Source organism: Staurois parvus, unplaced genomic scaffold (genome assembly GCF_062004578.1).
Source record: "Staurois parvus isolate SC_StPar_1 unplaced genomic scaffold, SC_StPar_1.0 ptg000137l, whole genome shotgun sequence".
In the NCBI taxonomy this organism is placed as follows: Eukaryota; Metazoa; Chordata; class Amphibia; order Anura; family Ranidae; genus Staurois; species Staurois parvus.
In genome coordinates, this window is record NW_028317933.1 from 16523821 (window position 1) to 16549872 (window position 26052).

Genomic DNA, 26052 nt, shown 5'->3' on the forward strand with positions numbered 1-26052 from the left:
ATGGTTAATTTGGTTTAAAATATAGGTGAAGCGCAGCACTTGATTGATATGTTATCTAACACATTTTGTATGGGAGTGTGATTAGTGTGAGTGATTCACAATTTTATAACAAAAATGTTGTTATATTTTTGGTTTTGCATAGCAGCTCACAAGACTTTGCACTTTATACATATTTACTTTTCCTTTCCTCCAGATATACAGGACTTACATTTCCACCCCCAAGCTCCTCTTAACCAGTCGAAGAGGTCACAAGTATAGAAACCATATTCCTAAGCCATGGCAAACACAATAACATTTCTACGATCACCAGAAAAAATTAAATATTAAAATTTATTCTAATTATTTACAATTTGAACGCTCTTATAAGTTAAGGTTGATGGAAAATATTAGTGCAGAGATGTCTATGGACGGGGTGGGATAAAGGGATGGAATACAATGATTGGATCTTTATTCAGATAGTGGTATGATCAGTATGCTTTGGGTCAAAGCTTGCTTTTTGGCGGATCCTCACGCACACGGAATACGCCTTCCTGGGCACATGTGACAGCCAGGACACCATCTCTTCTCCATAAGCGGCCATGAACTAGCCCACGACTGTTACCTGGGTATGGAAAGTAATAGTGAACTGGCTACAATTCCATTTCAGCACAAGAAATCCCCCACAACAAGTATTTAATACATGATTTGCACAACTACTTCTAGGCATTATATACATGGCCTAGGATGCACAAGGGCTACATCAGATGTGTGATCCTGTTGCCAGCATATGTAATCTAGGTACGAGCAATCTCAAAAAAACATTATCAATTAAAAACACCACTTATGAAACACGTGGTCATTTGCAACAGACTGAAAATATTGTTAAAAAAATATGTATGTTTAGGATCGATTCATTGACCTGTAATATGACAGTCAGAGTCCAAAATGATCAAGAGTTCATGAAAATGATTGAATAGAAGGTTTTTCAATTTAGGTTTTTTTTCCCCCTTTTCAAAAACTAATAGTATGATGAATGATTGATTGTATTGATGTGTGTGGCCATCATACTTTTTCCTTTACCCCTTCCCCACTGGGCTAACCAGAAAAATGATGCTCTTTGCTGGTAAGATTCTGCAGCATCATGGGCCAGTGTGGAAGCAAATCTGCTAAACTTCTTAAACTGGCTCCACGGGTGATCTATTTGCTACTAGGAAATCTAATCACTTCTTGAAAATCATATGAATTATTAAAACTGCACTTTGATGAGCGTACTGCGCCAACACACAAACACTATTGCCCTTACCAGCCCAGTGGCTTTCACACTCGTACAGCATCCAGTCATCCGCTCTGAATGGAGCATGGAACCACATAGAATGGTCAAGTGAAGCCATAAATGCCATTCGAAGATTAAGGTGAGGCAGGGCAGCTGTTCCCAGGAAAGAATAATCTGAAATATAAGCAGCTACACAGCAGTGCAGCTTCATGTCTCCAGGACCTAATAAAAAATACAAATAAAAAGAAGAAGAGGTACAGAATTTTTACTTTATATTTACTCCTAATATTCAAAAATTGCATTTTTAATATACTTATACATTTCTAATAAACCATTAATGCAAAATTTTAAATTCTTCAAAATCTTTATTGAAGCTAAAACAAATTGTAGCCTCTGTACAAGCCAGTATGAAATACTGTACCTTGTTGTCCACTGTAACCAAGTCCCTTAAACTTCAATAAAAATTTGCTGAAACTGAAAATGTTGAGTCATTAGAATGGATGACAGGCATTACTGGATCATAAATACATGTAACCTATAAATCTAAAAAAAAAAAGTGAAATAGTAGCTATATGTACTCACTGGCTTAGTGTATGTTGAATACAATGCAGCTCAAATCTGTGAACTAGTGGGGAGGTGAAAAACAAACAAAACAGTTTCTCTCATCTAAGAGGGTACCCTGCAAGCCATAGCACACCTCCTTCAAATGAAGGGGAAACTTTTTTTTTGTGAATTAGTTCTGGACAAGAATTAAATTAAAAAAAGATCTGGAGTAGAGGGATTAGAACACCTACTAGGTTTGTATTGCTGTCTGTGCTGCTGTTAGGGAGATTCACCCTCTGTTTGTCTTGTTTACGGTTATAATCAAAAGTGAAGGTAAAGAAAACCCCAAATTTTGGGTTGTCCTCAGAAATGTAATAGAGGGGACATTTTCCAATGGGGACACTAATTCTGGTAACCTGGGGGTCCCCAAGAAATTCCCTTAATTTGCAGGGGATTCTCACTTCCTGTTTAGCTATGGGACAGGAAGTGAATGTAAATCTCCCTAATGGGACACAGATGGCAAAAAATAAACTGACAGTGGTTGTAACCCCCCCTTTACTACATCTAAAATGTGGAAAAAAAAAAAAAAGTGTGCCTATAGTTCTACATTATATAGTGAAAAATACACCAGTAAAGATGTCCCCCCCCCCCCCCCCGTTTCTTTTATAAAGATCAGATCTCGCTTGCCTCTCAGCCCCAATTTGCCTATGGATGACTATTCAGCATCTTCCCCATCCAAGAGGGAAAACACCCCCCCCCCTCAACATTTCTTTTTTCCTTCCCTTCATTAACCCTACTGTGCATTTTCTTTTCTGCTTTTGCCGTGCTGAGCGTTTTAAAAGCACAAGTGACTTAAAACTTAAAAACTGCACCTAAAACGCTTCCCAGAGGAGTTTTTGAGGGGCTATTGATTTCAATGGGAAGAGGCAGTTTTGAGTGTTTTTTTTTTTAACTCACCAAACATGCCCCAAGCAGGAGTTTTTACACCGCACCGCCTCAGTGTGAAAACATACAGAGATATACATTCACATACACAGGGAAGCATTTTTTAGCTTTTCAGGTGTTTTGTTTTTTTTTTTTTAAATGCAAAAACGATTCAAAAACTCCTCAGCGTGAAAGTAGCCTTAGTCTATCTCTGCAGTCTTTTTATTTGAGTGGTTTTCTGTTTACCTGCAAAACATAAAACATGGCTCAGAGTTGAACTTTTCTTATTGATTGTTAACAGCTCTTCGGTGTCATGATCAATATCTTCATGGGTTTACCGATCCTCCCTGTACTTGTATACACTTAATAATGATGTTGTGATGTAGAGTACCCAATGGTCTATTTTTCATATGGGGCTGTTTAATGTTTCTTTTCTTATGTTCTGTATCACATTGCTGAATTCTTTGAATACTAAATAAAGAATTTACCCTCCCAGGGTACGTGTCACCGAGTTGGATACATGCTGGTCCCAGGGCAGTCCTAAATCATGTAATGTTGCCAGCCAAACCTACATGAACACTTTTTTAAAATAGGTTTGTTACAAATATGGGTAAATCAGACAGGAAATTGTGAATGTACATAAGCTGAGGGGGGCCACTTTAAGCTACAACTACAAAAGCAATTTGCCAATGCTTTGACCATGGCCACTGACCTCTTCTGCCAGTCATTTTTCATAATTTTTTTTTTCATTTGGGGATTAGTGTGATGGTAGATAATGAGGCACAGGGGGATTAGGCCAAGCTTGCGAAAAAAAAAAAAAAAAAAATTATACACACACACGAAACTAAAAAAAATTAGAATATCGTGCAAAAGTTCATTTATTTCAGTAATGCAACTTAAAAAGGTGAAACTAATATGAGATAGACTCATTACATGCAAAGCAAGATAGTTCAAGCCGTGATTTGTCATAATTGTGATGATTATGATTACAGCTCATGAAAACCCCAAATCCACAACCTCAGAAACTTAGAATATTGTGAAAAGGTGCAATATTCTCGGCTCAAAGTGTCCCACTCTAATCAGCTAATTAAGCCATAACACCTGCAAAGGGTTCCTGAGCCTTTAAATGGTCTCTCAGTCTGGTTCAGTAGGAATCACAATCATGGGAAAGACTGCTGACCTGACAGTTGTGCAGAAAACCATCATTGACACCCTCCATAAGGAGGGAGAGCCTCAAAAGGTAATTGCAAAAGAAGTTGGATGTTCCCAAAGTGCTGTATCAAAGCACATTAATAGAAAGTTATGTGGAAGGGAAAAGTGTGGAAGAAAAAGGTGCGCAAGCAGCAGGGATGACCGCAGCCTGGAGAGGATGGTCAGGAAAAGGCCATTCAAAAGTGTTGGGGACTTTCACAAGGAGTGGACTGAGGCTAGAGTCAGTGCATCAAGAGCCACCACACACAGACGGATCCTGGACATGGGCTTCAAATGTCGTATTCCTCTTCTCTAGCCGCTCCTGAACAACAAACAACGTCAGAAGCGTCTTACCTGGGCTAAAGAAAAACAGACCTGGTCTGTTGCTCAGTGGTCCAAAGTCCTCTTTTCTGATGAGAGCAACTTTTGCATCTCATTTGGAAACCAGAGTATGGAGGAAGAATGGAGAGGCAAACACTGCAAGATGCTTGAAGTCCAGTGTGAAGTTTCCACAGTCTGTGTTGATTTGGGGAGCCATGTCATCTACTGGTGTTGGTCCACTGTGCTTCATTAAGTCCAGGGTCAATGCAGCCGTCTACCAGGAGATTTTGGAGCACTTCATGCTTCCTTCTGCAGACGAGCTTTATGGGGATGCTGACTTCATTTTCCAGCAGGACTTGGCACCTGCCCACACTGCCAAAAGCACCAAAACCTGGTTCAATGACCGTGGGATTACTGTGCTTGATTGGCCAGCAAACTCGCCTGACCTGAACCCCATAGAGAATCTATGGGGCATTGACAAGAGAAAGATGAGATACACGAGACCGAACAATGCAGAAGAGCTGAAGGCCGCTATTGAAGCATCTTGGTCTTCCATAACACCTCAGCAGTGCCACAGGCTGATAGCTTCCATGCCACGCTGCACTTAGGCAGTAATTGCTGCAAAAGGGGTCCAAACCAAGTACTGAGTACATACGCATGCTTTTCAGAGGTCCGATATTGTTCTATGTACAATCCTTGTTTTATTGATTGCATGTAATATTCTAATTTTCTGAGATTGTGGATTTGGGGGTGTTCATGAGCTGTAAACCATAATCATCACAATTATGATAAATCACGGCTTGAACGATCTTGCTTTGCATGTAATGAGTCTCTCATATATTAGTTTCACCTTTTAAGTTGCATTACTGAAATAAATGAACTTTTGCACGATATTCTAATTTTTCGAGTTTCACCTGTGTGTAATATATATATATTTTTTTATTATTTAATAAAGTAAAAAATTGCATATAGTGCAAATTGCCTGTATTTAATGGTAACCTTGACTTAAGCATTTGCTCAGCTTGAATTACTCTGCTGTATGATTAGTGTAGCTGGTCAGAAAACAGCGTCATCTATGAATACCAAATTTATCCAGTACTGCATGGATGCATGCCCATAGTGGTTGTAACTGTATAAACACATTATTTTGTGTGTTTGCAAACTGAAGCAAAAAAATAGTGAGCCTCATTAATTGAGAAATAAGAGACTGTAGACTTTCAAAAGGTTTTTATTGTATTAACTAGGTATTATTATAGTTAATATTCCCTGCAGGCTCACGTTGAAGCTACAGTTTGCAGTATTATGGATAATCGATTCATGGATGATCGATTCCCCTATGTCCATGAACTGCTTCAACTAGCTTTTCCATATGCACCAAAAGGAACAAGACGGCTTCCTGTTCTGGGTCACATGACACCCATTGCATGCCCTGAAATCTGTTTGTCACATTACAAATGTGGGACTCCTAATAGAATGAAACATTTCCAAACTACAGGTGAGCTCTTTGTGTTTCTGAATGCTCTGCCTGCTTGTGTCTGGCAGATCTAATTACTGTGTAGTTCTCACCTGCACCAGCACTAGACAGAGACCCAGAAATTGTGTGATATATACAGGAAATGACAGCTCTCACAATACAGATTGAGGTCATGCATTAACCTCTGCAGTGCCATACAGCATGACTCACATTTCCACACAAACTGCTGCCACAGGAATGTAAAGCTTTAGTTACTATAGATTGTGTGTAGTAGATGACAAAGTACATCATAAAAACATGATCACTGCAAATCTTATGCAGGTAGGAGGGTTTACAATGCATTTAAGTGTTAAAAGTCATCCTCGGATTCCAGCTGCTTTTTTCCCAATGTAGTCAGAAAATCGAATAAAAAGCACTGGTTAATTGTTTCAGGCAACGAAGGCATTTTCCTTTCCTCTGCTTATGCATGCAGCTCTGTAGGTCACAACATTTAGAAATCTTGACATTTAAACAATGCTGTAGCTATGCTGCCATTACCTATAATACCCTTGGCTCGTACCCAGAACATCTGTCGTGGCTCCTGTGGCACCCGTTGATACATGTCGGGTGGATTTACAGGTTTGATCTCAATTGGAACATCCTGTGCCAGGATTTTAGTTAGGCCTTGTCTATGTCTTTCCACCAGTTTAGGATTCCTGTTTGGGAACAACAACACACTTTACATTATTTCTACATCAACATTTAAAGCCCAATTGAACTATCCTGTAAACAGATTTCTGGTACAAATAAAATGTTAAGTGATCAGTCTTAGGGCTCATGTACACGTGGTGTTTGGAAACTCTTCTGAACAATGGAAACTGACTGCTGGAAAACGTAGGTTAAAAAAACATCAGTTTAGCCGCATTTTGCATACTGCGTTTATGCGCTTTGGTGTTCAGAAGGGTTTTAAAAAAAGAGAACCTCAAGAGACCCTCCCAAATGCCCAGAATGCACTGCAAAATAGTAAATAACTATTTCAGACATTTTGAGAGAATAGAGAGAGCAGAAGCAGAGAAAGCAGTATGTGTTGAGATTACCTGTCTTTTCGGATGTATTCACTATGGATCCCATCATGAGCATAATGCGGCACGTTCTACCATTTTGTTTTTCATGCAAAACCTGGAACTGACTGCGCTGGTGTACCGGGTCTATTTGAATACATGGAAAATGCTTTGCATGCATTTCTGATGAAAAAATGCTCTGGACAGCATCAGGATATGGAACAGTTAAAAAAAAAAAAAAAAAAAGCTTCTAAACGCAAACGCTTAGAAAAACGCAGTTAATCGCGTTTATATGTGGTCATGGACACATAGGAAATCATTAGGGAGAGTTCAGGGGCTGCTGAAAAAAACAAAAACACAAGCTGAACAGCTCTTGAACGTCAGTTTAGCAGCTGCAGTGTACATGAGCCCTTACTGTTCATTTGGCTGGTAAAGCAGCCCCCAGTATAATAGGCTGTCCATGCCATCATGCTGCAGAGGAGAACAGCTGCTCTTTGTGGAAGAAGTGGCGTCTCTGATGGTCTGGCATGCCCCCTGTAAGTCAGAGCTAGAGTTCTAAATCAGCAAAGTTCAAGCCCCCTGCAGATTGGAAGGCTCTAGATCACAGGGGGCATAACATACTACTGCAAAGAGGCTGCTCTGCCTTCAACTAGCTTTTTAAATATGTGTTGGGAGCTACAGAAAAGTAGATCCTTGATTTCTGTAAAATTAGTCACCCCACAGCAAGGGTAAAATGCTTGTTAAGTCTAGGAGGTAGCAGAATAAACTGTGGCACTTACCTTTGGCAGACTTCCTCCACACTGCGACTGGTACCCCAAAGCCCCTTCTGTTTAGTGCTTTAGCTGGTGGTCGCACTCAACACATACGATGCAGAACCAATAGTCCTGCATTGTAACATGAGGATAGTGTGGGCCAGTCCACAGCATGGAGTGTTGAAGAGAAGAGGTAAGCCTGCCAGTATGAATAATTAGGCGAGTATTACAGCCTATTCTCCTACCCCTAATGAGCAGATAACCCTATTAATCCCCGAGTTCAGCTTTAATCAATGTTGATTTTTATAAGTAAAGCTGTAACAAACCTGGACAATGACGCACATAACCACAAAATGTGCAAGCAGAGGTTACCTTTATCAAAACTGAAAAAGGATTAGCAGATCCTCCTACTTACTTCCACAGGACATACAGTGCCTTGAAAAAGTATTCATACACCTTGAAATTTTCCACATTTTGTTATGGTAAAAATGTATTTTATTGGGATTTTATGGTGAGCATTTGTATTCAGCCCCCCGGAGTCAATACTTTGTAGAACCACCTTTCACTGCAATTACAGCTGCAAGTCTTTTTGGGGATGTCTCCACCAGGTTTGCACATCTAGGAGAGCGACATTTTTGTCCATTGTTCTTTACGAAACAGCTCAAGCTCTGTCACACTGGATGGACAGCATCTGTGAACAGCAGTTTTTAGGTCTTGCCACAGATTCTCCATTGGAATTAGGTCTGGACTGGGCCATTCAAACATGAATATGCTTGAGTCTAAACCATTCCATTGTAGCTCTGGCTGTATGTTTAGAATCATTGTCCTGCTGGAATGTGAACCTCCGCCCCAGTCTTTTGCAGACTAACAGGTTTCCCCTCTAAGATTGCCCTGTATTTGGCTCCATCCATCTTCCCATCAACTCTAACCAGCTTCCCTGTCCCTGCTGAATAAAAGGATCCCCACCTGCAAAACCTAGAGATGGTTGTATCCCAGTAAATAAACGTATCCCCACAATATGATGCTGCCACCACCATGGTGCACGGTGGGGATGGTGTGCTCAGGGTGATGTGCAGTGTTAGTTTTCTGCCACACACAGTTTGGTTTTTAGGCCAAAAAGTTAAATTTTGGTCTCATCTGACCAGAGAACCTTCTTCCATATGTTTGCCCTGTCCCCCACATGGCTTCTTGCAAACATTTTTTTACGGATTTCTTTCAACAATGGCTTTTTTCTTGCCACTCTTCCATAAAGGCCAGATTTGTGGAGTGTACGAATGAGAGTTGTCCTGTGGACAGATTCTCCCACCTGAGTTGTGGATCTCTGCAGCTCCTCCAGAGTTACCATGGGCCTCTTGGCTGCTTCTCTGATTAATGCTATCCTTGCCCAGCCTGTCAGTTTAGGTGGATGGCTATGTCTTGGTAGGTTTGCAGGTGTGCCATGCCCTTTCCCTTTTCGATTGATGGAGTGAACAGTGATCTGTGAGATGTTCAAAGCTTGGGATATTTTTTATAACCTAACCCGGCTTAAAACTTCTCAACTTTATCCCTGACCTGTCTGGTGTATTCCTTGGCCTTCATGATGCGGTTTGTTCACTAATGTTCTCTAACAACCCTTGAGGGCTTCACAGAACAGCGGATATATTTTTATGTCCTTTTCCATCTTTATAAGTTCTATTACCTTGTTACGCAGAACTTTTGACAGTTCTTTTCTGAGCTCCATGGCTCAGTATCTATCCTACTCAGTGCTTCCACGCAAGCGTTAAACTCATGGACTATTTATACACCGACACTAATTGCAATGTAAAAAGCCACAGATGTGGGACATTAACCTCTAATTGGCATTTTAACTCATGTGTGTCACGTGTTGTGTCTGTACCAAGGCCAAACATTCCAGCGTATGTAAACTTTTGATCATGCCCATTTGGGTGATTTCTATTATGATTTATCACACTTCCCCCCCCCCCCCCCCCCCCCCTTTATATTAACCTGGTAATCCTGCTGTTAACTCACTTCCTGTCCTAGGGTGATAATACTAAGCATTGTTGCAACCTAGGACAGAGAGTATGTTTAGGTCTCCTCCATAAACGGACAGAGGTATTTTGTAGCAGAGATACCAGTTAGCATCTTTTCCTGCTAACAGTCCAGATGTAGAGAGTACAGGGAGTGATCAGCTCACAAGATTTCTGGCTGGAGGAGCAGTAAGAGTAAAACAGATATAATAACATTCTATTATATATTTAAACAGACCATTAAGATACATTTATGGTGTTCACATACACTTTAAAGGAAGAAAACAACAAACGGGTATTTTCTCTCTTAAAAAAACAGTTCACCTTTTGGACAGCAGGGATGCATTCCTAAAAGTGCAAAATCTGCTGTAATTCTGCATAGAAACCAAGCAGCTTCCAGGTTTTATTACCAAAGCTTAACTGAACAAGCTGAAGTTAGAAGCTGATTGGCTACCATGCACAGCTGCACCAGATTCTGAGTGCTCCAGTTTTAGTAAATCTCCCCAATGTTTCATGACACACCCATATTTAAAGGTGCAACATGAAACATTATCACAAAACCCATCCACAAGGCCACATGGTGGCTCCCACCAAACCCCTCAATACATATGCAGAATGAATCTTGGAGAATCCAGTTTCTTTAATGAGGGCCAATGGACCAGCAGCACGATAGCAGCAGAGACTGGCAGCAGGATGGTGATGCCACTACACTTGCAGACCATTCATTATTTCCTCAATCCTCATAACAGAAGACTCATATCCCCATTTATACCCGATACTATGGATTACCAAAGCAGGAGCCTGTGCACTGCACCTGAGATGCACTGATCACGGAGGCAATGCTCTGCAGGCTTGAATGCAACAAATGCATATTTTTTTACTATTGGTGCAGCTTTTTTTCTTTTTTAGACAAGTCCTTTAAAGTAGATCTAAACCCAAATAGTCATACAAGTACACGAAAGTGCTGCACAAACTGATACTGCTATATAAATCCTGACTATTCTTAGTAGTAATAATAATGTCTTTATTCCTGGACTTTATTATAATACAGCAGCCGGTTTCCCTGCATGGTCACCTTCTCACGTGCAGACCTAGTGGAGACTGATCATATCAACCTAAAATCATGCAGGCACAGTCCAAGGTTGTCACCATCAGGAAGCCAGTTGAGAGCAATGATGTGAAACAAGGCTGGATTAGATTAGTAGTACTGATACGAGGGGGGCGGGGGTGGGAAAGGGAGAAGCCAATCTTTTGCAGAAAAAAAACAAAAAAAAAACACACAAGGTAATTGTTTGATACAAAGTGCTTTAGCAAAACACAGATTATAGTTAGAATTTAGGTCTACTCATCCAGAAAAGGCATTTTATTACCTTTGTGACCAAAGATCGGGTGTATGTTTAGCTATAAATGCTTTATTTACCCTTGGCCCTGAAGATTATTTATTGGCAAGGCTTGCAGCCTGTCAGCGTAATATTGAAATTATGATGAATAGTCTGCACATATTCAACACATCAATGAAACAGAATGGCATCAAAGGGAGCCCTCTGCTGATAGCCAGGAGGAACTTCATCACCAACCAGTGCAAGCACAGCATTGGTGTTCAGGATGAATGAGAAAAGGTCCTAATAAGTTTCTGTCCTAGTAAGAGTTTGGAAGGACAATTAATAAAGCATGTATAGAAATGGCAAAACTATTATTTAAAGCAGGCTTTCATCCCTGCAACATACTTACTTTTGTCTGCTTCCTTCCCCTCCATCTTACATACTTTTCACACTTACAAAATACCTTTTTTTGTGCAGCCTGCCAGTTAGTGATAGTGTTGTATGAATTATCATGCTGATTGGATCTGGGACCGGCCAAGACCATTGGCATGTCTGCTTATACAATAAATCCCACTGGGTATCATCATGGGGCTGGCTGTGAAAATGAGACAGCCGGCTCCTGAAGGTGTGAAAACAGAGCAGTACCAGGAAAACTTCAACTGCAAGAAATTTGATGCTGAACTCCTTTGTTGAACCCATGTGAACAAAAAGTGAACTGTGAAATCACAACACAAAAAAAGTGCTCCGAGGATACAGTATGGCCAATCCTCCAAAGAAAAAGGGCCTCCAACTTTGAACCTTACGGGGAGCAAGGCTGCTGATAGAGAGCAATGTTCCACCTAGTACAAAGCCAAATGGACCACACTCCTTAGGGACCAGCCGAAGTGAGTCCGCGGTATGGAGCTTTCCCGAAGACAGATGTCCCCAGGTGGCGAAAAACAAAAAAGACCCAAAGGCCACAGAACCTACCCTGTATATCAAGGCAGGCTCCCTTGATGACCTGCACCCTTTGTCTCCATGGAAACAAAAAAACGTGCAGTGTAAAATGCTCCTTGAATAAATATGTGACACGAAACAAATAAAAGGGCCATGTGCCCTGGTATAACAAATTGCCCTGGCTAACTCAGAGGCATACTGCAAGAAAAGCATAAGATGAAATGATTTAGTGCCAGTGAAACACCAACGATGTCATCCTATAAGCACAGCAGGGGGTGGGAGGAACTGGAGATCTGCACCAAGAGCTCGAGTCTTTTCATATTAAAAGTTCACCTTTGGGAACAGGTTACATGTTCCACCCTAAAAATGGGTGCAACATGAAACATGTTGCCATAGCTGCAGCCACTGCTTCTCCTTGCACTGTCAAATTTGAAACCAGCACAGCCGTTGGCTGTGACACGCATTCATGGACGTCCGTGAATAAATAAACTGCAAGTCCCAAAAACCTTAGCGGTTGTGGGCTTGTAGTTTTCAATGAACTACTATGGCGCTGTGAAGTGCTGTGGTAGTTCAATGAAACTTCCTGTCAGAATATCTGCTTGCCTGTGCATTCCGTATGGCAGGCAGATAGTCTGATAGGTCTGCAGGAGACCTGCATAGCACCAGCAATCTGCTGATCACTGGTTCAATGCTTTCCAGGCTCCTGTAGACAATTACAATTTTTTTTTACCTGCAAAAAAATTACCATTTTTTATTTCCGTCTAAAAAGGTGAAATTATCCTTTAACACACGGGTAATCACCTGCTTGTTAATATGATCCAGATCCGCAGCTCCTCCCACCCTCCTGCCTTGCCGAAAGGATGATATCGTCATCAGGGAGGAAGAAGGCGAAGGCACATGGGCTGAATCCTGCATCTGCCCTGCCAAAAATAGTACTGTGCAAGGGAGGCAGAGAGCAAAAGGGGGGCACTCTGAGTAGAAAGAAAAGGAGGAGGGGGGAGGGCATGACTGCAAGGGGCACAGTGATGGGGGGCTGTGATTGTTAAAGGCACTGTGATCAATACCATGCCCTTTTACAGTGCAGTCCCCTTTATATCACAGTGCCCCCTTACATTACAGTGTGAAGGACCAACTCCATGAATTTCTCCCTTCACCAACCACCCCCACAAACAGAGGGACTCAATTCACAAAGCCTAAAGTGGAATTTAACCCCCTTAACCTTTACAGCCAAGGAAGATTCCATCTTAGCCTTTGATTGGCACATATCATGACACCAGCCATTTGATGGCTTGACATTTTGGATTAGAATACAAGAAACTGACAGTTATTCACGGCATTCCTTAAATGTAACCATTTTGGGAAACGGTTGGATCAACTGGTTTCGTTTAGGCTTCGAGACTTTAGATATCGTTCACACCACGATGCAGAGACGCACGTTTTATGCAAGGGCACAAGAGAAACAATTGTTCTCTGTGTCCTGTTCACATCTGCACAGGAATCTGCAACATGTATAAAACTCACTGAAATGCACATAAACACTGATGTAAACTCGTGTCTTCGCAAGTGAAATGTTCATGTTTTTGGGTTTTTTTTTTTATTAGTTTTTCTGCACATATAGTGTGAACAAGGCCTCAAATACCAGCCTAAAATGGGGTACACACTATGAGAAAAAAAAAAAAAAAAAAAAAAATATGAATAATAAATAAATAAGAAATCGGAAGAAAAATTCCATATGAGGCAAGATTGTTTGATATTCATATAGTGTGTACACAAACTTTCGATTCAGACTTTCCAAGCAAAAATTTCCTAAAAGGACAAAACATTTTTCTGATATGTAAACAGGACTAATGATTTTCGTTTAAAATGTGTACTGTTTACGTATGGTTTTTGTACACAGAAAAATTGGATACGGAAGACTGAATGATCAGAAACAACCGAATTAAAAAAAAAAAAAAAAAAAAAAAAAAAACACTTTGTCGTATGAGATTGTTCAAACAATTAGTATCATCCTTGGTTTCAACCTGCTGTGAAACATCGAGGGGAAATTTTTTTTTAAAAAAATGGGTAATCGTTTGCCAGATTTTCTTATAGGGTGTACTGGACTTCTATTTTGTTCTATTTTTAGCCATGTGACTGTAATTTTCTTTTCACTGCGTTCAACTGAAAATAACGGTCACTTTTTTTAAAACCAAGAATACTTCTCCTGGCGAGTTACCTTTGGGAATTAAGCGGTTCCAAAATGGTCTGGTCACTGGATGGAGGAAACATATGACCATTCACATACATACATTTTTCACAGGAGTAGTCCTACATAGGTCCTGGTGCTATATTGCACCACTTAAAAGGGTGTAGGGCTACTGCCTGTGAATTTTAAAGGGTTAACCCTCTATCTACTGCCAATATCACAGAAACCCATGCTTACTTTAAGTATTTGTGTATGAGTTCCTCTCGAGTGAGCAGGTCCTCTGGGAAGGGAACTGTTGGCATCGTGAACTGGTGCTTCAAAGGGCTCTCCTGGTTGCGATGAAAAGAAGCCTGACAGGTCAAGATGGGGACGCCACCCTGCACGGCTTTTACAGAACGAACACTGAAACTTCGGCCATCTCTTGTCCTCTCCACTTGGTACAACACTGGAATATCGGGGTCCCCTAGTGAATGATGTAATAAGATCAGAGCTGTAAATCCAGGAAGAAATGCATAACTAAATGTAGCTCCAGGCAGGCAGTCTTAGTTCCTCTTTACCTGACACATATAACAAAGTCAGTGATGTTCAATTCCTATCACCTGATGTGCAGCACATGCAGTTCTGGGAGCTGACAAGAATTTTTTTTTTTTTTAATATACATATAGCCCTGTTGAAAACAATCAGAAAAGTTTAGAGTCAATTGTTGGCTCTCTGGTAAAAGCAATACGAGCAGCTAACTAGTCGCTCGATTGGTTTTACAAGCGGCAGGAGAGCACATCCCACTGCATTCAGCGGGCTGTCCTACCGGGACACACCTAATCAACCAGCCAGTGCTTCCTCCGGCTGACCAGAGGCGGAAAAAGATAGAAAACAGAAAAGCGATCACTTCAGGTTTCCCCGGATGTAAAACGGTGCCATTTTTAAAAATGGAAAGCATTTGATCACACCAATCTGTGTGATCAAATGCTTTTAAGGGCAGAACAAACATCTGGGGTCTTATTGACCCCAGCTCGCTTCATAAGAGTTCCTGACATTGCCTATTGCTGTCACAAGGGATGTTTACATAAAACAAAAAAACAAAAAACACACACACCCCTTTTCCCTCCCCGTACTTGCACGCAAAGGCGAATGCACACATCGGTCCCACAAGCACACAAACAGCTATCGTCCCACACATGTAAGGTATCACCGCAGAAATCAGATCATGGGTAGTAAGTCTAGCACTAGACCTCTTCTGTAAATCTAAAGTGGTAACCTGTAAAGGCATTTAGAGCCACCTATGGATAGTAAAATTTAAGCTGTTTGTTGCCACTGCAAGACCCTGTGCAATTTTAAAAGTGTGACAGGTTTGGTATCTATTTACATCACCTTTTATATGTTATCAAAAAAATTTAGTTATGTATTGTTTTTTCATTTAAAAAAATAAATAAATAAATAACGGTTTGAAAAACTGCTGTGCAAATACTGTGTGACATGAAAAATTGCAACACCCAACAATGTATTCTCTGCTTTAAAAAAAAATTATATAAATGCTTGGGGGTTCTAAGAAACTTTCCAGCCAAAAAAAAAAAAAAAAGGAAGGAAGTTTAAAATCACCATAAAGCACCTTTCAGTTTTAAAAGCCTCACATATTTCTAAAAGCACCTCTGCATTTTTTATTTTTTTAAGTCAGGACCAGTAGATTGTCCTGAGGGACAAATAGTTTGGGACCCCATTTTAGTCCCTTGGACAAGTTTATTTTTTTTTGTTTTTTTACAAATGTCCACACCCCTGAAAGTATAACTTGGTACATGTAGCCTCTTAAAGTAAAATGTGAGCCCAATCACTAACATTTCATATAAAATGTAACAAATTAATGTAATAGTCAATTTTTAAATCATCAGCTTTCATTAAAATGATACTTGGTACCATTAAAGGTCCTTATGTATGCATTTCTGAGAGAACCTGTCTCAGTAGTGCTCCTGCCTTCTCACCTTGTCACAAAAGACTTTCCATGGAACTAAAAAACGGCCATTTTCATGTACTACATAGGGACAGTTCGCTGTTGTAACCATCAGGAAATCTGACCTAAGAAATGCCATGCAGACACCACAGGAGTCCATGTAGATAGGAAGTGGCTGCAATGAGGCTGCAGAAGATAGCAGCACTGACATGCAAAAAAAAAAAAAAAAAACAAAAAAAAAAAAAAACACACAAGGAGGAGAGCAGGCAGAATGAGGCCATGTGAGTCAATGCTATTACAGCTCAATGGTCACATCAATATAACACATGGCATGGTCATAACTGGAGTAAATGTCAAGGCTATTACTGAAAGGGTGCAGAACAAAGTACAGCAGCAAGCCTGCACATTGCACTATCACAAGGTGCCAATTTATGAAAATATATATCGGATTCTACCAGAGTAGATAAATATGGAAAAAGGAGTATGACGGGGGAAAAAAAAAAAAAAAAAAAAAAAATGTAAAACCCTTAGAGATATTATATATACAGATGAATAAAATATCTGCTTTAGCTTTGGTTAGAGCAGGGAAGGGTTAGAGCCTCTGTCAAATATATACCGATGTCTGCGTCCCCATTGGAATAAAATTAGTTTACTAAATCACTATGTATCAGACTATTTGCATTGTTTTCTTTCACAAAATACGTTTTTCATCTCAGTGCTGATCTTCTCCAGGGTCTTTCAGCCACTTTACATGCACACCTCCAGTGTCACATCATTGCTTCCTGACAGTCACAATGGTGAACCATGCCTGCTTTGTTAACCACTTACCTGTCGCTGTATAACAGATATACTGCGGCATGGGTGCGCAAAATCACACACGATTTTGCATTTCCTGGTAGGGGGCACTCCCTCAACCCCCATTCACCGGGTCCTGGGTGGTGATTACCGATAATCACCGACATGGAGGAAGACTATTAAAAAAAATAAAAAAACCCAGTCTTCCTCCCTGTCAGCTCAGGCTCACTGCTGCTTGTGTGCTTACAGTGAAGCAAATACCCCTCTGCACCCTAGTGAGACAGTCCCTACATATAGTTAACCCTTTGATCACCCTTCACATTAACCCCTTTCTGCCCAGTGCCATTAGTACAGTGTCGGTGCTGTTCTTTTAGCACGGATCACTCTATTGGTGTCACTGGGGATGTCAGTAACATCTAGTCCCCCCCCCCATGTCAGAATGCCCGCCGCAGTCCCGCAGTAAGTCGCTAATCACCGCCATTACTAGTAGAGAAAAAAGTTTTTTTTTTTTAAATCTCAGTATCTATACACTATATAAAACTTTCATGTAAACCAATTAGTTTACACGTATTTGGATTTTGTTTAGCAAAGACATGTCACAGAATACATTTTGGCCTAAATTTATCATGAAATTAGTTTTACTGGATATGTTTAATAGCAAAAAGTCTAAAATATTATTTTTTCCTCAAAATTGTCGGTCTTTGTTTTGCCTATAGCGAAAAAAAACAAACAAACAAAAAATAAATAAATAAATAACCACCCGCACAGGCGATCAAATACCACCAAAGAAAGCTCAATTCATGGGGGGGGCATAAAATTCATCTTGGTGCGGCGTTGCATGACCACGCAATTGTCAGTTAAAGTAACACAGTGATGCAAAAAATGTCCTGGTCAGGAAGGGGGGGGGGGGGGTGTAAATCCTCTGGAGGGCAAGTGGTTCATTTATGCTGTATCCCAGGCCTTGTTTACACCAACAGCAGTCCCTAGCTCCTCTCTGAAAAAGCATTCTGCGGTGGATCATTTTTCAGAGGGCAGTAGAGCAGTGCCTTCCAGCCGTTCAGCAGCAACTACTAAAGCCTCCTGAACACAATTTTTTACTTTTTTTCCCTCTCTTCTTCCCAAACAGGGATTTTACATGTAATTACTGTGCTGCAACCAGGAGACAAACAGTTGTCTTGTGGCACAGTCCTACAGACTTCAACTGGTGAGTCTGACAAGACAGTGCTACGTCAAACTCGTCATAGCATGTGTATGGCTCCCCACAGCTGCATGTTATGTTTAAAGCCAGCCTTACATGGGTTGAATTGACAGAAAATTTTCCATTTGAATTTTACACCATTAGTGAGTCAGAGAAACACCCGATTTTCATGTGACCAGTGAATCTGAGTGATCAGGCATGTTGGAAATTTTTTGAAATACGAATGAATTTCAAATCAATGATGGGAAAATCGTGCGAGAAATATAAAATGAAAAAGAAATGAGCATGAGCCGAGATCTGGAAAGAAAAGATTCTTTGCTGTGAAAATTCTTTTCTGTAGAAACATGAAGTGAAATTGAAGGCTTGGTTGGTTGAATTTCAAAATCAATGGTGGCGCCATCGGATTACAAATTTGGACGAAATTTACTATTTTCTAAAGAAAATGTGTTCGGAATTCAACCCATGTATGACCTGCATAAAATCGGCGGTCAAATCACATCTCAACTGTCTGATTGTACCACTTGTGTAAACAAGGCCTTATGGATTAGTACACACGACGAGGGGGAAAAAAAAAAAAATTATATTTATATATATATATATATATATATATATATATATATATATATATATATATATATATATATATATATATATATATATATATATATATATATATATATATATATATATACATACACACACACACACACACACACACACACACACACACACACACACACCTTTCAAAGCGATAATCCGATAGTCAGTACACAACTTTCAAGAGCCGATCATGACAGTTCATGCGAAATGAAGGGACAAGCACGAAAAATGTATCTTGTACGATAACAGAACAAAAATGTTTTGTTTAGTCAGTACAGTATTTGTCAGAAGAAAAAAAAAAAAAAAAAAAAAAAAAAAAAAAAAGGGGAGTCGAGTGAGCAAGACTGTACATGCTTGGAAAGAAAAAACCACATTACATCATCACGGGACTTTGTATTCCGTGTTACGAGACTTTACAATGAGAACACACACACACCTTTAGAGCAACGAAGACCCAGACACAGTATTTTTACAGAGAGGACAGTAGTAGGATTTTGTTACAAACACTGCTTCTTGAGCTATTCTTTTTTTTTTTTTTAATTTTTATAGTGCCTAAGCGTTCTGTCATAGGTTTACTGCAGATTGGTTTAATCTCATTTGTGCCCGCATAACATTGGAGCGTTGTTCACAATAACAATATATATTTGGGTTGGGATGGGTTTTGGGTCACCTGCTCGTACGAAGTAGCAGTGTAAGGAGTGGACGTTTTCCTCCTCAGGTACAGAGCTGGCAGCTGCCACCAGAGCTTGTCCAACGATCTGTCCACCAAACAGTCTCTTGGTGACGGGTACCCAGTGATGGGAGCCTCTGTAACAAGAACAACACTTGTGAATTGCATGTCATATACAGTAGGCAAAGACCTACCTATCTGTGTGTATCCAGCTTTGAATGTCCTTCATTTGTGTGCAGTGAATGGCTGCCAACATTAAATTGAAACCCTTACATATACCCAGCAAAGTGAATGGCGTAAGATGAAACAAATCCTCCTACATAAGATGTACCCATTTATCTGTAGCCGTCTGCTCCCTACATTTATTCAAAGTGCAGAATTTATACAGATATCTCAGTTCTGAAAAAAAAGCAGAGGGTGGGGAGCTGAAGATACATCAGTGGGGAGAGCCTCGAGAGCTGATTGGAGAGAAAAAAAAACAAACAAAAAAAAACACACACCACTCCCCTCTTCACATAGCACACAGGAACAGGAAGCTGAGGTTGTCAATCAGACTGTGCCCTCCCCGTCACCATTTTTCACTTGGTGTCAGATAAACTCACCAGAAGACAGACAGACGCACACGTCAAGAGCATAATGTGCATCTCATACTAGCATATTATGAAAGACTTGCCGGAAAAGGAAGCCCTCCAGCGGAGTGTTGTCACGGCTCCCCGAGGCTTCCATCTTCACCCAGTCTTACTTCAGAGTTCACAGGCTAAGGCCATTTGAATACACTATACAATCTGATTGTGCAATCTCCTTTACATCTACCAACAATTATGTAACAATTTGTTGTATACACCGGGCACTCCCCACGCCGTATACCCACTATGTGTACCCCGGGCACTCCCCACGCCGCATACCCCCTATGTGTACACCGGGCACTCCCCACGCCGTATACCTCCAAAACGCATAGACTCCTGCTGCCTTCCTCCTGGGTAAATGCACCTTTCTCCTACCTCCACTCTTAACTCCAAAACGCATTGACTCCTGCTATACTCAGAACAAATGGTGTATTTATATTTTTGTATATATTGACCAGCTCTCACCTTCAGCTGCACCCGTTTTACGACTGGTGTCTGTTTCCTGAGAGAATCATCCCCCACTCCTCATGTGATCTTTATCAGCTTCTAATTGGGGTGGAGTTGAATGCTCATTTGAGCATCTCCCTATAAATTTAGATCAGCTCATGGGGGAGATCTCTGATGGGGGGCACAGTCTGATGGGGGTGCTGCTTCAGATTGAGTGCGGCTTGAACGAGTGCGTAGAAGAAGCAGTTAAACGCAGCAGTTAATCTGAAGCAGGAGAACCCAAGCAGCAGGAAGACACAACAACAGCAAGAAGCTCTACTGCATGCTGGAAGACTGCAAGCAAACACCCTGGGAAACCTCTTACATGCCTGAGACCCACTCCGTGTACCTTTATATAATACACCCCTCTTCTCCTCTTCATATTACTATCCTCTGTTCCCACATCTCATTTCTTTACCCCTCTGCTCCACCCCACAACCTGTACATCTCCCCCTCACTGCTATCATCTCCCTACTACTGCTCTCTTCACCTCCCCAAAATGTCTCTTCCACTCCTCCTTCTCATTTTCCTCTCCTCCGTTCCCAAAATCCATTCATTATATCCCTCTGCCCCTTCCAAACATTTGTATATCGTGTCCTCACTGCTTCCCTCACCCCTCTATGGCACCCACCACCTCCTCCTATTACTCCACTCTCCCACTGACCCCAACACCTCCACTAGGAGTTTCTCACGCTCCTGCACATCCCGCTCCCATGCCACCTTTCTCACCCTTCTCCTCCTCCTAGCCGCGGGGGACATCTCCCCGAATCCTGGCCCTCCACCTCCCTCACCCGCTCAACACCCTCCCGCCTCCACATCCTACTGCAACCCCCACAACTTAGTATCTGTCCCCCTGCTCCCTAAAATCTCCCCCCCGTTTTCATGTGCACTCCTGAACGCCCGTTCGGTGTGCAACAAGCTTACCGCCATCCACGACCTCTTTGTTTCCCGCTCCCTCAACCTCCTAGCGATCACGGAAACCTGGATCCAGCTCACTGATTCTACCTCCCCTGCTGCACTCTCCTATGGAGGTCTCACCTGGACCCACTCACCCAGGCCCAACGGTCGTAAAGGTGGTGGGGTTGGTCTGCTCCTGTCACCGCAGAGCACCTTCCGAGTCCTCCCAAACCCCCCCTCCCTATCCTTCTCCTCCGAGGCCCACTGCCTCCGACTATTCTCCCCAACCCCCCTGAAGATTGCTGTGATATACCGGCCTCCTGGATCTATACCCCGCTTCCTGGATGACTTCTCCTCCTGGCTACCCTTCTTCCTCTCCTCTGAGCTACCCACCATCATTCTTGGGGATTTCAACATCCCTGTCAACCTCGACAACCCGGACACAGCCCGTCTCCTCCACCTAACCTCCTCCTTTGCACTTGCACAGTGCATACAATCCACCACCCACTCCGACGGAAATATCCTGGACCTTGTCTTCTCCAACCGCTGCGCTCCCCACAACCTCACTAACACCCCCTTCCCTCTCTCTGACCACAACCTGATCACCTTCTCTATCTCCTCGTCCTCCAACGCCTACCCCTCCAAATGTCACACTACTACCAGCCGGAACCTCCGCAACCTTAACCCTGCCTCCCTCCACTCTGCAGCTGATCAACTCCACGACCGCATCCTCCCCCTGTCCTGCCCCGACTTGGCTATGACCGCCTACAACAATGCGCTCTCAACAGCCCTTGACTCACTAGCGCCTTTAACCACACGCAACATCAGACCCCGACCGCTCCAGCCCTGGCAGACTGATCACACCAAAACCCTCAAACGACACAGTCGTGCCCTGGAGCGACTATGGCGCAAAACCAAATCCCAACAAGCCTTCACCCGCTATAAATCTGCCTTCCGCACCTACACCTCCTCCCTCCATGCTGCCAAACAGGCCTACTTCTTGACCCTCATCAAGGCCCTCTCCTCCAATCCTCGCCGACTCTTCTCTGCCTTCAACTCTCTACTCTCTCCACCCCCACCTCCACCCAGCACCTCACTCACTGCCCTTGAGATTGCCAATCACTTCAAAAACAAAATTGACACAATTCGCAAGGACATTGCCGCAACTCACACGCCCTCTCAACCCGTCCCCTCTCACACAGTTACCCCCTTATCCCCCCTCCCCCTCGACATAACCCGCAGGGACTTCGTCGCTGCTCAAACTCTCTCCAACCCCCTTCACCCTCACTCAGCTACCCCCTCATCACCCCTCTCCCACAGCCCCACCACTGCTCTGACCTCCTCTTCCACCCCACCCTACATTCCTCATACTGAAGCTCCCCCAACACTCCACACCTTTGACCTTACTACCATCGAGGAAGTCTCCAAGATCCTCTCTGATGCCCGCCTCACCACCTGCCCCCTCGACCCTATCCCCTCACAACTCCTACGACCTTCCTCCTCCTCCATCCTACGCTCTCTCACCCACATCTTCAATCTCTCCCTCTCCTCAGGCACTTTCCCCTCCCCTCTGAAACATGCACACATCACCCCCATACTTAAAAAGCCCTCCCTGGACCCCAATGACACGAACAACCTCAGACCCATCTCCCTGCTCCCATTTACATCTAAACTCCTCGAGCGCCTAGTCTACACCCGCCTATGCTCTCACCTCAACGACAACAACCTCCTCGATCCCCTACAGTCCGGCTTCCGTCCCCTACACTCCACCGAAACTGCCTTACTCAAACTCTCCAACGACCTGCTAACCGCCAAAGCTAATGGCCACTATTCAGTGCTCCTACTCCTTGACCTCTCTGCGGCCTTCGACACAGTCGACCACCCCCTTCTCCTCAAAAAACTACACTCCCTCGGCCTCAGAGATTCTGCTCTCTCCTGGCTCTCATCCTACCTGTCACAACGCTCCTTCAGCGTTACCTATAATGCTACCACCTCCCCCTCACTCCCCCTCTCTGTTGGGGTCCCTCAAGGCTCTGTCCTCAGGCCCCTTCTCTTCTCCATCTATACCTCCTCCCTTGGCCAACTCATACACTCTCACGGCTTCAACTACCACCTCTATGCCGACGACACACAAATCTATCTCTCAACCCCCCACCTCACCCCCTTGGTCTCAGCCCGAATCACTCACCTACTGAGCGACATATCAGACTGGATGTCGCTCCACTTCCTTAAATTGAACCTCTCCAAAACCGAGTTTCTTGTCTTCCCCCCAGCCCGGACACCACCCCCCATTGATTTCTCCATCACATCCAACAACGCTACCATCAAACCCGCCCTGCAGGCCAGAGTACTGGGTGTCATTCTGGACTCCAACCTATCCTTCCAGCCCCAAGTCCAATCTTTAACAAACTCGTGCAGACTCCACCTCCGCAACATCGCCAAAATACGCCCGTTCCTAACCCCAGAAACCACTAAACAGCTCATCCACTCCCTCATCATATCACGACTCGACTACTGCAACTCCCTCCTCACTGGCCTGCCTCGCCGCTGGCTATCCCCTCTTCAGTCCATCCTGAACACGGCTGCCAGACTCATTCACCTTTCCAACCGCACTGTCTCCGCCACCCCCCTCTGCCAATCCCTCCACTGGCTTCCAATTGCGCAACGGATCAAATTCAAAATCCTAACGCTGACGTACAAAGCTGTCCACCATACTGCCCCGAACTACATCACTGACCTAATATCCAAGTACCGCCCAGCATGCACACTCCGCTCCTCACAAGACCTCCTTCTCTCTAGTTCCCTGGTCTCCTCCTCCCATGCCCGCCTCCAGGACTTCTCCAGGGTGTCACCCATCCTCTGGAACTCCCTGCCCCAACCCATCAGATTATCACCTACTCTCCTCTCCTTTAGGCGCACCCTGAAAACCCATCTCTTCAGGGAAGCCTACCCCACCCCCTGCTAACTTGCCGACCTCCTCCACTCTTCCTACCACTCCATCCCCCACAGCTATCTCCTCCTGTGCCACCACCCCCTCCCTCCTAGATTGTAAGCTCAAAAGAGCAGGGCCCTCAATCCCCTCATGTTTTGCATTGTATTGGTATTGTTCTGTCACATGTTCTGTCTCCCTTTTGTAATGTACAGCGCTGAGCGAACTATTGGCGCTTTATAAATACTGTATAATAATAATAATAATAATAATAATGTGTACACCGGGCACTCCCCACGCCGTATACCCCCTATGTGTACACCGGGCACTCCCCGCGCCGTATACCCCCTATGTGTACACCGGGCACTCCCCGCGCCGTATACCCCCTATGTGTACACCGGGCACTCCCCGCGCCGTATACCCCCTATGTGTACACCGGGCACTCCCCGCGCCGTATACCCACTATGTGTACACCGGGCACTCCCCGCGCCGTATACCCACTATGTGTACACCGGGCACTCCCCGCGCCGTATACCCACTATGTGTACACCGGGCACTCCCCGCGCCGTATACCCACTATGTGTACACCGGGCACTCCCCGCGCCGTATACCCACTATGTGTACACCGGGCACTCCCCGCGCCGTATACCCACTATGTGTACACCGGGCACTCCCCGCGCCGTATACCCACTATGTGTACACCGGGCACTCCCCGCGCCGTATACCCACTATGTGTACACCGGGCACTCCCCGCGCCGTATACCCACTATGTGTACACCGGGCACTCCCCGCGCCGTATACCCACTATGTGTACACCGGGCACTCCCCGCGCCGTATACCCACTATGTGTACACCGGGCACTCCCCGCGCCGTATACCCCCTATGTGTACACCGGGCACTCCCCGCGCCGTATACCCACTATGTGTACACCGGGCACTTGCCATATCGCTATGTGTACACCGGGCACTCCCCACGCCGTATACCCCCTATGTGGACACCGGGCACTCCCCATATCCCTATGTGGACACCGGGCACTCCCCATATCCCTATGTGGACACCGGGCACTCCCCATATCCCTATGTGGACACCGGGCATTCCCCATATCCCTATGTGGACACCGGGCACTCCCCATATCCCTATGTGGACACCGGGCACTCCCCATATCCCTATGTGGACACCGGGCACTCCCCATATCCCTATGTGGACACCGGGCACTCCCCATATCCCTATGTGGACACCGGGCACTCCCCATATCCCTATGTGGACACCGGGCACTCCCCATATCCCTATGTGGACACCGGGCACTCCCCATATCCCTATGTGGACACCGGGCACTCCCCATATCCCTATGTGGACACCGGGCACTCCCCATATCCCTATGTGGACACCGGGCACTCCCCATATCCCTATGTGGACACCGGGCACTCCCCATATCCCTATGTGGACACCGGGCACTCACCACACGCCGTATACTCCCAGGTGGACACCGGGCACTCACCCAGCCGTATACTCCCAGGTGGACACCGGGCACTCACCCAGCCGTATACTCCCAGGTGGACACCGGGCACTCACCCAGCCGTATACTCCCAGGTGGACACCAGGTAATGACACATACTGTCTATAGGCACAGCCAGCCCCCTGTCCAGTCACACGGCCCCCACCCCTCCCCCAGCAGCACCTGAACAGGTCCTTGTCGAGCGGCTCCAGGTTGAGCACACTGGTCACCAGCACACTCCTTAGGTCCCGAGGCTTCTTCCCCTCCGGCTCCTCCAGCACGTCCTCCGGCTGCAGATACCCGGCCATCCTCCCGCTGTGCTCCCTGAGCCGACCCTTGGACTGCATTCAGCGAACCCCGCCCACCGGCACACGGGTGAACAACGAGCCGGAAGTGACGGAAGACAACATCCTCTACCTCCTGAACCAATCCGGAATTGGAAAGTCGGTTATGGGTGGGTGGGCT

General features: G+C 44.1%; 1 protein-coding gene across 1 annotated transcript; it reads right to left on the bottom strand.

Annotated features, from left to right (window-relative positions):
- Window positions 1–316: 316 nt before the first annotated feature.
- ACOT8 (acyl-CoA thioesterase 8) lies at window positions 317–25977 on the bottom strand. Its single transcript, XM_089673414.1, has 6 exons — window positions 25771–25977; window positions 19155–19291; window positions 14187–14412; window positions 6243–6400; window positions 1283–1474; window positions 317–601 (listed from the first exon to the last, which is right to left on the bottom strand). The coding sequence occupies exons 1-6, from the start codon at window positions 25932–25934 to the stop codon at window positions 483–485; spliced, it is 996 nt and encodes a 331-aa protein (XP_089529540.1). The 5' UTR covers window positions 25935–25977; the 3' UTR covers window positions 317–482.
- Window positions 25978–26052: the final 75 nt, after the last annotated feature.

Excerpts from the sequence above, each read along its gene's own strand:
- ACOT8 (XM_089673414.1), bottom strand. The coding sequence starts at position 25,934 with ATGCAGTCCAAGGGTCGGCTCAGGGAGCACAGCGGGAGGATGGCCGGG. Across the intron at positions 19,292-25,770 it reads CTCGACAAGGACCTGTTCAG|AGGCTCCCATCACTGGGTAC; the intron begins GTGCTGCTGGGG and ends TTCTTGTTACAG. Across the intron at positions 6,401-14,186 it reads CTCATACACAAATACTTAAA|GAATCCTAAACTGGTGGAAA; the intron begins GTAAGCATGGGT and ends GTTCCCAAACAG.